Genomic DNA, 14008 nt, shown 5'->3' on the forward strand with positions numbered 1-14008 from the left:
TTATGTAAAAAAAAAAGAAGAAAAAGTAAAATGTGTTCTCAGTTGCTGATCTTGCTAAGAGTTTCCAACAATTTCGAGCATTTGTTTTTATTATTATTTTATTTATTTATTTACAAAATACCATGAAATTTCCAGGGCTTGGTCATTGCAAAGTTGATTTCAAGTCTGGTGGGCACTCTGTGGGAGTATTACTATAAGTCAATCTCTGAGGTAAAAAGGAATGCCAAATATATATATATATATATATATATATATATAAAAAGAAGAAAACTCACCTGGCATGCTGCAGTAACAGGAATACAGCAGTATCCGTTTCAAAGTACTGATACATCTGCACCATATAAGGCACATTCCTTGGTACAATTGACGATTTTGATACATTAATGGGGCAGGATGATTTATGTAATACCTAAGAGAAAAATAAAGGATTTGTTGTTTTTTGCATTTTGATGAAAGTTATTTATTATCTTATAAAAATGTAAGGAAGACTTCACATCAAAGTGACAGGCGACACAATATGTCATGTGGTGAATGGGTAATACATCACTTGAAAATGAACTTGAACACCCATAAACATATTGTATTGTACTTTTGTTATTTAGCATCGCTTTTCTGCCCCTTTTGGCTAATTTGAAGGATGAATATGAGTGATGATTAGAAGAAAGTGATGAAGGGACACTTTAAGTAACACCAAGCTCACACATGGGAACTTCAGTGGCAAGTCTGCAACATCAACCAGGTAAACACCTTCAACCATTTGCACAAGAGTGGTATAACAAGCTGCAGATATCATTTGATGCTTGGGTGTCACTCGGATTTTCTTTTATAATAGGTATTCTGTATTCCTCAGTCTATTTGTTGTGCTTGCATTGTCAATGAATCTCTAGCCTGGAGAGGAAACTTGACTAGTCAAGTGTGGGCATTTTGTGATGAAATGCCACTTTCTACCTGCCATTTAGGTGTGATACCTCTGTCACTTGTCATTTCAGTGTGATATCTCCCTTGCACAATCAAGAGAAAACTTCCCACTTATGGAATCATTAAAACATGCCCTAAAATTCCTGTAATGTATATTTTCTTTAGGCAGACAAGCCAGGTAATTGTAAAAATCAACAGAAAATACATGATGCAAGGTTGTTTCTAAGAATGGAGTGTAAGCTGTAAAACTTCCAGTTTGTTTTTCAAGTCCATAACAATGGCACTTTTCTCATGACTGTACATCAGCAGCATCAGAACAATACAGAATAGCGCATTGCTAAAAGTTTTTTTCATAAAAAATTTTTGTTTGTGATGATATTTAGCAGAAGAGATATAATACAGACATATTCAAATGCAATGTTAATTGTTTAATTAATTATTAGTTATTATATTTTGTAACTAATATTTTATTATGTTCCTAGCTCTATAATATAAAAAAGGAAAGTTAAAAATTGTACTTACGTATGTAAGTATATGTTCCTACTGTAGAACGACGTTTCAGAGATTGACTATCTCCTTCTTCAGGTTCATAAAAAAACTAGGTACTTGGCATAGTACTGCGTCAAAAATGTAATATGAGGATTGTGGTTAAGGGTTGGTTTGGATACATTTAAGATATTATGTTTTTGCTATTAGAAGTACGTAAAAAGCATGTCGTTCCCTAAGAAAACTTGTACAATAGACCTATTAACAGGTAAAAAGTTAAAAAAAAGGTTAAAAATCTAAAAAACCTGCTTGAAAAACAATGCAACTTGCAGGTTCGGCCATTCCTACCCAACTGTGCATCCTAATCCACATGAAGGTCAATTCTCCACAAGTGTTTCCCCTCCCCTTAATTTTCTTGTTTCCTCTTATTACGTCACAAATCCAATGTAAATTCACGTTCCTCCTGTGCAGTTTGCATAACTTCCGGAGTGACGTGGAAACCGATGTTGGGTTCAATCTTCCAGGCTTTGTCCCATTTTTTGAGGAAATTGATCCACCCTTCTTCCAAATTTCCTTCGTCCCTATTAAGATTATTCTTCCCCCCCTACAAATATTCGCTGTTTCATACATTAAGGGGAGGAGAAACACTCGTGGAGAATTGACCTTCATGTGGATTAGGATGCACAGTTGGGTAGGAATGGCCGAACCTGCAAGTTGCATTGTTTTTCAGGCAGGTTTTTTAGATTTTTAACCTTTTTTAAACTTTTTACCTGTGAATAGGTCTATTGAACAAGTTTTCTTAGGGAACGACATGCTTCTTACGTACTTCTAATAGCAAAAACATAATATCTTAAATGTATCCAAACCAACCCTTAACCACAATCCTCATATTACATTTTTGACGCAGTACTATGCCAAGTACCTAGTTTTTTTATGAACCTGAAGAAGGAGATAGTCAATCTCTGAAACGTCGTTCTACAGTAAGAACATATACTCACATACGTAAGTACAATTTTTAACTTTCCTTTTTTATATTTTGGATTTGTGAGTAACACGCGACTAACCTACAAAATGCTATTCCTAGCTCTAGGAAATGATGCATATGAATTGTATCAAAAAGTTGAGAAGCAAAGAAATTTATGATAAATAATATAAGTATCGTGCGTTTATGGTTATGAGAATGAAAAATGCAGTAGTAAATTAATATAATGGAATGAAGAAAATACTCCATCCAGAAAACTATTTACTATTTATTTCTATTAATTTCGTTGGCCGCTAGCACAATCCATTTGGGAACTTGAGTTATTGATTGGGAGGCTTTTGGTAACCACTGTTTTGCACATAGCAGAAGCCTGCCAATAAAGATTCCTGAGTGGATGGTGGCAGTTGTTGCTGAAACTAATAGAAATATCCTCACACAGTTTTGAGGAACAACTGAATACTTCATTCTATAGTGTTTCAAAAGTCATGCAACCCAAACTTTGAAAATGTATATCATGAAAACCATAAGAGATATTTACACCGGGTTTGTGGCATTATAAAGCCTTATCAATTGAGATATTTTTTAATGCTTAACATTATCAATTTATTTCACACAGAAAATTAAATAAATTAATAACTGGTGGAAGGCAGCGTTAAAATTTTTCCAGAAATGCACTTTTGAGTGAGAAAACTATATAAGAAATTATCGGAGAGTCATCATTAGATATCTGATGCCATGCCAACCTGTCATTTGCGACCAATAACGATCATGTGCAACATTTGATGGATTTATGACTGGCGATTTTATGGGTTGAGTGAAAGAGTGCCATTTTTGGGACATATCTCCGTAGCTGACTATACTAGCAAGTTGAAATTTTGTCACCAGACGCACACAACATGTGCGTAAGAATGGGCCATACATTTACGTGAAAAATCATAAATCATAATTTTGTACCGAAATTGGACTGTTGAGAGAATCCTAGGCTGCCCCTGGCTACTCTGAATTTTCTTCGCTCACTCTTCGCCACTACAGTGACTGGTTGATGAGCATGGCGTATCCATTGGAGTAGAGCGTGTGCATTGTTGAAGAGTATTTCACTACTGCAAGAGGTTTCCCAAGAAAAATACCCTGCTTCTGCTGTACCTCACAAAGCAACTGTTTTACGACTACTGCATCGATTTCGAGAAACCGGAATTGTATGTCACAAAACAAGAAGTAGTCGCCCATGGTTTTAACCCCTGCCACAGTGGACAATGTGCGTACAAGCCTAGAACAATCTCCAACTAAAAGCCTGAGGAAACTTGCGTCCCAAGCAGACTTGTCACTTTCTAGTGCTCATAGGACTGTAAAGAAAACTGCCCTAAAACCATATCGTGTTCGCTCTGTTCAAGAACTGCGACACCTTGATATGAATAAACACTTGAAGTACTGCAGGTGGTTTCGATCTCTCATCGAAGAAAATTGCATCAGAATTCTTGATTCAGTGTTTTTCACTGATGAAGCTGGTTCCATTTGAATGGTTATGTAAACAGCCAAAACAGCAGAATATGGTCTTCTGAAAATCCTCATGCGTTCCATGAGGTACCGCTCCATCCACAAAAACTAGGAGTATGGTGTGCTGTATCTCGACAACATATAGTGGGTCCCATTTTCTTTGAGCGAACAGTGGATGATGGTGTATACCGAGATATCATCACCCAATTTATTTCCCTGCTTCAAGAGAATGAACACGATTGCTGGTTTCAGCAAGATGGCACTACCTGCCATACCTCCAACGAAACTATGGCAATTTTGTGTGAGTTTTTTCATGAAAGATTATTTCCGAAAATTTGTTGCACCCAAGATCACCAGATTTATCCTCCCCAGATATCTATCTTTGGGATTACCTCAAAGGAGTAGTTTACAGGACACATTCAACCACCTTGCAAGAATTAAAGACAAACATTGAAACTGCACTTCACCGAGTTTCAACCAACATGCTTAGAAGAGTGAGAGTATGTATTCATGAGGAGGGAACCCACTTTGAGCATCTCCTGAACACGTGACAAGTTTGTTATTGTTGTCAGACTGTTTCTCTTTTCCGACTTGGCAACAATCAACAATATTAAACACTAATAAATGACCCCTAACCAGTTGGCATTTACTGTTGAAGATCAATTCTCAGATGTTTTCAGCAAATTAACAATGTTTATAAAATATTGTAATTGCTTTTATTTGGATAAATGACAACATAATTTATTAACCCAGTGATAGTCTACATGATTAGTTTAGTGGTTTAATCGGAGCACTTAATGTCCAAATTGTAATAATAATAATAAAGTAGACATGTAGTAGCCGCATTTATGACTCACCCTTACCATTTCGTAACAAGCTCCCGTCAGCTGTGTTGCCAGGTGCGTAGAAATTTATACCTAAAAGTCAAATTTCGGCACAAAATTATGATTTTTCACGTAAATGTATGGACAATACTTACGCACATGTTTTGTGCATCTGGTGACAAAATTTTGACCTGCTAGTGTTGCCAGCTATAGAGATATGTCCCAAAAATGGCACTTTTTAACTCAATCCATAAAATCGGCAGTCATAAATCCATCAAATGATGCACATGATCATTATTGGTTGCAAATGACAGATTAACATAACATCAGTCACCAGACGTCAAATTATAACTCTCCGATAATTTCTTATATAGTTTTCTCACTCAAAAGTGCATTTCTGGAAAAATTTTAACGCTGCCTTCCGTCAGTTATTAATTTATATAATTTTCTGTATGGAGTAAACTTATAATGTTAAGCATTAAAAAATATCTCAATGGATGAGGATTCATAATACAGCAAACCTAGTGTAAATACCTCTTACGGTTCTCGTGATATAAATTTTCAAAGTTTGGGTTGCGCGACTTTTGAAACACACTGTAGTATATTAATCATATATTTACTTTGTTTTATTGGTATTTCTGTCACATATTTGGCTTTTACAACATTCTAACCGCTTCAAAGATATTGCATTGGGTAAGTAATAACAACATCAAAGTTATTATGAAAACCAAACCTGTGTCAGAAATATCAATAAAACATAGAAATGTTAGGTATTTATATTATTTATCATAAATTATGTTGCCACGAGACATAACTCATGCTCTAATTAACAAAATTTATAAAATGCAATTGAAGTTTTTATTACAGTTGGTTCCACTCTATGTTTGTGGCTTCAGAGACAATCTGCCCCACACATGCACACACTCTCACACCCACATCCACATACACACACAGTGGAAACTCCAAGTTTACATTTTTAGGGGCTTGAGGATTGTAGAACTGCAATACAGAAAAAAATATAAAAGAATTCTAACATTTTGTTGCGTTTGAAGAAAAATAACTGTGGAAGAAAGTAAAATTCAGGAAATTCAAATAAAATATATAAATAAGAGCTGAATCCAATATTCAATACAAACTTTATCTTCTACATTTACTTTAAAGAATACTATAAGCATTTACTATAACAACTTACCTTCATTACATAGCATCTTTCAGTGGGATATCTTGTGTCCAACACCAGCATAACCTTGTCCACAATACCCAAAACTCTGAAGAATTTCAACTCGGACAGTGGTCTTTGTAGTTTAGCTACATCAATGTTTCTTTCAACCTGAGGTGACATGCAGCTGTTTGGCTGAAAATATTAAAAAATATGAAACATTGAAACCAGAAGGAATCTTACATGCTATGAAATGGTAGGTATGCCGTAAGAAATTTTGAAATCTGAAGCTATTTGAATGTATGTACCTTAAGAAAATTAATTTTCCCTTATACCAGTCCAACAAAAACTAACCGGTATGGAAAGAAACACAGCTGACCATTTCATTAACTCATGTAACAAATTTACATGTCTAAAAGGCCAGCAGAGTAACTAGACTGGCATGTTTTATGGCTATCTTCTCCCCCCCCCCATTCTGTCCATTTCCCCCATCATCTATTTCATCAGTTCAACATTCACCCTCATCATTGAAATTAGTCTAGAAAGGTAGAAAAGCATTGAAAGGAACACAGAGTAAAAGAAATGTTTACAGAAATACACAAAGAAACAAACTTCTTCTCAGAAGTATCCGACTTAGCAAATGAAGAGAAACTTGCAGACAATTTGAATTAACTAACAAAAAAGTTATCAAAAATTGTTGCTTGGCCAGGATTCAAACCTGGGAACTTCGCATTTCATGCCTCTCAATTAACTGAGCTATTGAGTCAAAATTTTTACAATTTTCACCAGCACATAAATACTTCCAGTTATGTTAAAACTAATTCATTGATTTGGTTATTATATGTTGCATTTCTGACACGTTTGGCTAATCATGATGAAGAGGATGAATGGTAATATGATGAAAGGGCAATCACAAAGAATGAAGGGGCGATCCAGTCAGAGGTGGCTGGAGGATTCAGAGACAGATCTAAGGCAGCTGGGAGTGAGGTGATGGAGACAGAAGGCTGCAAACAGAGAAGAATGGACTAAGATCATTATGGAGGCCAAGGCCCTACAAGGGCTGTAGCTGTTGCTTAAGGTAAGTAAGCAATCACAAACACACATGGGAAGTACACAACACAAGTCCTGTGGGTCCAGAAGCCAGAGCTATGTTAGTCTGCAACAATGCAGTCCAAGGCGTACGAAGTGGAAGCAGGTTGATACTGTTTGACCAGCGATCCGAGAGCTCCAGTTGGCAAAGTGCCAAGAAAAAGGGGAAGTTTGTGAGAGGTAGGTAGGCGGGAGAACGCAGTTCGGGGTTGCACGTTGAACAGTGTTACCAATCTGCGAGGATGCTTATCCACCAGAACATAAGTATCGAAAACTGAGGGTCTTGCACAGAAGTAAAGGATTGTGACAAGGACTTGTTTTGTATCACAATCATGTCGTTTGTCCTTCTTACAATTTAAAATAGAAGGATAATAGGGTAAAGAATTGCAGTTTCACTTATACAAGGTATTTTTTTCCAGTGGGGCAAACAAGTCACATTTTCTCCAAAAATAGTGCAGTTCCATAAAAAAAACTTTGCTTAAATTTGAATTTATGGTGATCATGCAATAATTAACACATATTATTGTGGCTAAAATGAAATTATATGTGAGAAATACATAATTTTTGGTTGACTTTCATTTTTCATGCCTCCCCTCCCCCCCCCCTTCCAGACCCCCATGGTGGTGGCCCGAAACCAGATACGGGTCCGGTCGGCTTCCTCTGAGGTTGGGTCAAAGATGCCGAACTTGCGCTACGTTCAAGACCAGCATTTGCAAAGATGCCTCTCCACGGCCAGAGCACTTCCAATATCTTGTGTCAATATTCTCCGGTTGGCAACATTGCTTTCTTTCCCCACGTGACACTCGCGCTGCTCGCGTTTCAGATAAGCGCCTCCGCAAACTCCCCCAATTTACGATTGGACTCGGCTACTTCGGTCATGCGCAGAAAACTCGAGAGCTCTCGGATCGCTGGTCAAACAGTACTCGAGTGCCTTTGGAAAAGTCCATTCCTTACACTCCACATTCATACTAGCCACTAGAAGCGATTACTGGCATAAACATGCCATGTCCAAGTTCACAAGTGTGGCACAATGTTCATTGTGATCCACTGCAGAAGTTCGAATTGAATAGTACAGTTGAAACACAATTGGCAATTTCCACCAAGTGACAGTTCAGCTCACCACATTTTGGGATCACCAATTATTCTAGCATACCACAAGACAAATGCTAACCAAATAGAAGAATGCTTTACACCTATTTACTGCTCAAACTGGAAATATGGTATGTGATTTCTTAACAGGTCTTCAAAAACCTAACCTAACCAATGTTATCAATATCAGTTTTTGTTGTGATGCTTCAGAACACACACTCCCTTCATCAAGCATTTATCTTTAGTTTGATTAAAGATACACTTACAACAATGGTTGTATTGTTATTTTATGTCAAAAATTTGTCCAGTCCTGATTAACCTATCTGTGACTGCCTAAAACCAGAGTTTCCACTGTAAGGCATACAAGAGAAATAATTCTACAACACAAGCAATGCATACATACAGGGAAACTAGTTGTATAGTTGAACTAAATGCATTTCAGCAACTTCTACTTGTACAGGGTGTATCAGAAGTCCCTTACCACCCCTTGTAAAATCCGCAGTGATGTATTTTCATGGAATTTGATATGGGCGATACATAATAGGCCTAGGGGGACACCTTTTGGGGTATGTCACGCAGACGGCCGCCATCTTGGTTCCGCTATATTAAATTCAACTTTTTTATTTAAAATGATAGGTGGGTCATGTGATACATGACCATAGGCTAGAATTTCGGCACGATGTCAAATCTGAAATCAGATTTCATGTAACTTCATTTGGTGAAAAGTTATTGGCACCTGAAAGTGATGTTTACCTTTTTGTTGCAGGTGCTGAACCATGCCGTTAACAACTGACAAACGCTTCCAGATCGTCAAACTGTGGGGTGGGAGAAGTTCCCGTGCAGTGGCTGCCGATTTCAACCTGCGTCATCCAGAACATCACCCTCTGTCACATGTTGCTGTGGCACAGTTATTAACCAAATTCGAGGAGACGGGCACAGTCTTGGACAGACACGGATGAAGCACAAGCTACGGCAGTGTTGGCCTCCTTCTTGACGTCATCGCAGCGAAGCACACGTCGTCAGAGGTGGTCATTTTCGTTCAACTTTCCTCACCCTCACCTTCACAGCTTGGCTTTGCCCTCACCCTCACGATTTGCCTATCACTTTCACCCTCACGATTTGCCTATTGCCTCAGCTTCGCCCTCACCCTCACTGCTCGGCTTCACCCTCACCCTCACATGCCCTCACCCTCATGATTTGCCTTTTGCCCTCACCCTCACCCTCACGATTTGCCTATCGCCCTCACCCTCATGATTTGCCTATCGCCCTCACCCTCATGATTTGCTCAGCTTCGCCCTCACCCTCACTGCTTGGCTTCACCCTCACCCTCACGATTTGCCTTTTGCCCTCACCCTCACACACCCTCACCCTCACGACTCACCTTTTGCCCTCACCCTCACGACTTGCCTCTCACCCTCACGGCTCACAGGTTGCCCTCACCCTCACACACCCTCACGACTCACCGATAGCCCTCACCCTCACACACCCTCACCCTCACGGCTCGGCTTCGCCCTCACCCTCACAAGTCTTTGGAGGGTGAGGGTGAGGTCTGCCCTCATGAGGGTCGCCCTCCGGAGGGTGACCACCTCTGCACGTCGTATAGCAATGCAATGTGCTATGAGTCACAGTTCAGTGTACCGGGTGCTACAGAGGCACAAGTGGCATCCGTATAAGGTTCAAATGCAGCAACATCTCTCCGAGGATGATCCAGATCGCCGAGTGCAGTTTTGCGAGTGGGCTATTGCACAAGTATGGCTAAATCCAAACGTCGTTATGCAGATACTCCATTCTGATGAAGAAAACCTCTACGTAAATGGGGAGGTGAATAGGCAAAACATGCGCTATTGCTCGCCTGACAACCCCGCATGGACAGATCCCTCCAAAATTACCGATGCAAGGAAGATTATGGTGTGGGCAGGCATATGGGGAACACGGATAATCGGTCCTTTTTTATTCAAGGAAATTTAAATGCAGAACGATACCTGGGTATGCTACAGGAACAGAAACTGCCAGCTCTGATGTTGGAAGATGGTATATTTCCCAGGTTTTTTCAACAAGATGGTGTGCCTCCCCATTATGGCATCCAGGTGCGTCAGTACCTGGGTGAACAATTTCCTGGGGCATGGATTCGCCGACCTGGGCCCGTTGAATGCCCGATCACCAGACCTAACGCCAATGGACTTCTACCTCTGGGGACACGTTAAGGTTATGGTGTATGGTGTGAAAATTCGTGATCTTCGACATCTGGAACAATGTATCATGGCTGCCTTTGAGCAAATTTCACCAGATATCTTGCTCGGTGTCCACAGACATTGGGAGAAGCATATGCACACGTGCATTGCCCAACACGGACAACATGTGGAGCACATTCTGTAACAGGTAAACATCACTTTCAGTTGCCAATAACTTTTCACCAAATAAAGTTACATGAAATCTGATTTCAGATTTGACATCCTGACGAAATTCTAGCCTATGGTCATGTATCACATGACTCACCTATCATTTTAAATAAAAAAGTTGAATTCAATATGGCGGAACCAAGATGGCGGCCGTCCACGTGACATACTCCAAAAGATGTCCCCCTAGGCCTATTATGTATCGGCCGTATCAAATTCCATGAAAATGCATCACTGCAGATTTTACAAGGGGTGGTAAGGGACTTCTGATACACCCTGTGCTGGTCTGCAGCCAATCCCATAACATGCACATTTTACCTAAATTTTAGTGTAATCCATGAAAAAAAAAATGAAAGTTTTCTACTTGTTTCTGCAACAACAGTTCTAATAATACAATGTTGTAAACACTTACACTCCATCTGGAGTCATCCTGAATGGTTGGAGAAAGATATTTATTGTAAATAATTTCTGCTCTCATCAAATATTTTCCGGTCTTTTCACGCACAACTTGCCTCCTTGCAGAATCATTGTCACCTATAATGTAAAAATAAATGTAAATTTTCTTTTATTTGCAGAAATCTTGTATCAGGTTTCCGGCTCTAACCGTTTCTGAGATATTAAGGTTTCCACAAACAGCTACAGGAGAACTAAATGCAGAAAAAAATGTTAAAAATTGGATATGATATCCTAAAACATGCACAAATATATATACTAAAAATTAAAGCTTTCTAAAGTGTTCATGCAATCACTGTTGGATGATTTGACATCTAATGACCTGCTACTGATTCCTACTGTTAACAATATTGATGTTTTAAAATTTGAAACAATTAAAAATCGTTCAAAATATTGATAAATATTATTATGTAAGTATTACACTGTCCCACACCATGGCTGTGCTTCTAAGGTGCAAGCTTTGGCTCTGACTACAGGATGCACGCAGGTTCGAGTCTCCTTGGGGAAGTGTAACAGCTTTCACTGAGACTTCGGCCTGTGTATGGAACCAGTGGTCACCCATCATCATGAGGAAATTGGGAGCTATGAATGAGTAGCATAGCCTGATCATGGAAACCTAAAGTAATGACTCGGGGTTCGTCGTGCTGACCACATGTCACCCCGTATCTTGTTGGATAATCTCCCACCTCTGCTGAGGCATGTGGGAGTGAGCCCAGCAGTTGGTAGGTAGGCACTGGCCCTCATGGGCTGTTATCATTAATATTAAATATTACACTCCAATTATGTACATCAGAGTTTTGATTCAGAATATTCAATGACTGCATCAGAATATTAAAATACATAATTACAAAATCCAATTATTTCTGCACAATACTACCAAGAAAAAAAAAACTTCAAATATTGCATAATTTTGAGGCTACATATTTAGAAACCTTGGAAGAGTCACATGTCAATTTTGTGAACCTCATAAAAGACACAAATGATATAAAAGTATTAGTATTGGTACGTAAATTCCAAGAGATACTTTTCAATACCAATACAACAGAATCCTTATATTGGCTCAGTCCTATTGCATATACATAATTTCTACATTTACATGAAATTTACTTTATATGTACTCACCTTGCACTCCAGACAAGAGTGTAGCAATTCCGGCTTTATAGAAAGAAAATGCTTTCTCATACTCTGCATTGGCTTCATACTGTTGAGCTTGACTAATGTGGTAAGCTGCCTCAAAAATATAATTAACATTTTGCTGAACATCAGGAATGGACCCTGACACTAAGGAACTAGGGGTGAGAGGGGGGGAGAGTGTGTCCTGCTGCTCATTCGGAACAGGTTGAGGCTGTGGTTCCTTATCACACGGATATTGCACTTCTTGTTTACCACTGTCCGAATCACCAGAACTGGACTTCTCTTCCTTAATGTCCACAAGTGTCTGCTTAACCTCTACAGAATCCTTGTCGCCATTACGCTTGCTATTTTCTAAAGATTCAGACAAAAGTTCAAGCATTGAATTGCTTCCCGTAAGTGAAGGAAATGCATTTGGTACAAGTCCGTTATGTCTTTCACTTCCACCATTCTCACTTTGTACTGAACTGTTTTTGAATTTTGGGGTACTCTGTTCGGATAGTGGACTTTTAACTGAATCCTGATTTTCAGGGTGGAATGGATCAAAATATTGCAAGTCACTTTGTAAGGGTGAGCTCACTTCACTCAGCATCGAGTCTGTGTCGGTGAATGTTGTGTGATCATCTGTTGAGCTGTGAGAGCTGAGTGAAATTGAGTCTGGTACTTGCGGGAATTTCCATGTTCCTCCCAGCTTTAACATTGGTTGCTCACTCTCTGACCTATAATAAACAAATAAATCACTAATGCATACAATTTTAGTCTCAACAATGATCAACCAACATTACCAACAAACTAATAGAGATTGTATATTGTTTAAATGTATAACCACTGCATCTTTAGAAATACATATAACATATACAATAGAGGAGACAATGTTTTACATCGAAATATCAACTGATGAACAAACATCAAATATAATGAAATAAAACAAAAAGTAGGGATAGATCAATATGAAATTTCAGACTGAAGTGACAAACGACATATGCCATGGTTGTTTCAAATCGAAGCATCAAATGATACTTCAGTACAAATTGCACACCCTGAAGTATGCATTTGAGTCTCCAAAAAGCACTACCTTCAGACCGAGGCACCTGAGGCAATATGCACAAGAAAAACAGCTCACTCCGAGTATACCCGGTGGAGGCACATTGCACAGTGGTTTGGATCCCACTTTAACTGTAGGTCTAGTCCCGATTAGCCTATCTGTGCATGAAGTGGACTTAAAACAATTCAATCAATCAATCACTCCAGTGTAAAACGTTGAATGTATCACTTGTCACTTTGGTCTAAAAATTTCTTAATTGATAGTGGTTACTGGTATTTTACAAATCCAATATAGATACGCCAAGAATAACTTTAAAAGTACTTACAGCCTCAAGTAATCCACTTAATAGTTTTTAACCACTTACCATTTTTACTCACATGTAATGCTCAATTCTTTCCCAATCTGATTCATTTAAGGTATGTATGTACGCATTAGTGTTTTACATGTTTTATGATGCTGATGACATGTGGCATAAAGTTCAAGCTTCTTTATGATGGGAATAAAGACTGCCACTATTTTTCACATTGTAGGGACTAAGTTACAGTTTATTGTACTGCTTCTATGTATATACCTGGTGTTTCACTTGCTCTCAGATCCTTGTAGTAATTACTGCCAAGTGCTTGATCAGGAGACTAAAGTGTAAATCACCAACCCTGAGACCTTCTGTAAAAAAACCATCTCACCGATTCGATGTATCACTGAACACGGAGACCTTCCTGCACACATAGAACTCGCCAGGTTGAAAGTGGCACTACTTCCTTGTTGTTCACATGATTATTTTTAGAAAATAACCAATGTTATAAAATATCATTATGTACACAAATCTCTAAGCTCATTGAAAGTTACAATGCACATTCCTACAAAATGTTCACACCTATCTTGCCTTGCCATGTCACCAAGTTATTTTACGAAGTGCACTATATTTGGCAGAACAAAAATCGT

The 14008-nt window shown here is 38.7% G+C and overlaps 1 protein-coding gene across 1 annotated transcript in view; it reads right to left on the reverse strand.

Annotated features, from left to right (window-relative positions):
- LOC145985125 (ribosomal protein S6 kinase delta-1) overlaps positions 1 to 14008 on the reverse strand; it is a 62177-nt gene that overhangs the window by 19128 nt on the left and 29041 nt on the right. The window contains exons 7-10 of the mRNA XM_083118765.1: positions 12013 to 12740; positions 10850 to 10971; positions 5897 to 6058; positions 276 to 409 (exon numbers count right to left, since the gene is read on the reverse strand). Coding sequence (XP_082974891.1) covers positions 276 to 409; positions 5897 to 6058; positions 10850 to 10971; positions 12013 to 12740 — 1146 coding nt within the window. The remainder of the gene's footprint in view (positions 1 to 275; positions 410 to 5896; positions 6059 to 10849; positions 10972 to 12012; positions 12741 to 14008) is intronic.

Source organism: Lepisma saccharinum, chromosome 3 (assembly GCF_977018435.1).
Source record: "Lepisma saccharinum chromosome 3, izLepSacc3.1, whole genome shotgun sequence".
In the NCBI taxonomy this organism is placed as follows: domain Eukaryota; kingdom Metazoa; phylum Arthropoda; class Insecta; order Zygentoma; family Lepismatidae; genus Lepisma; species Lepisma saccharinum.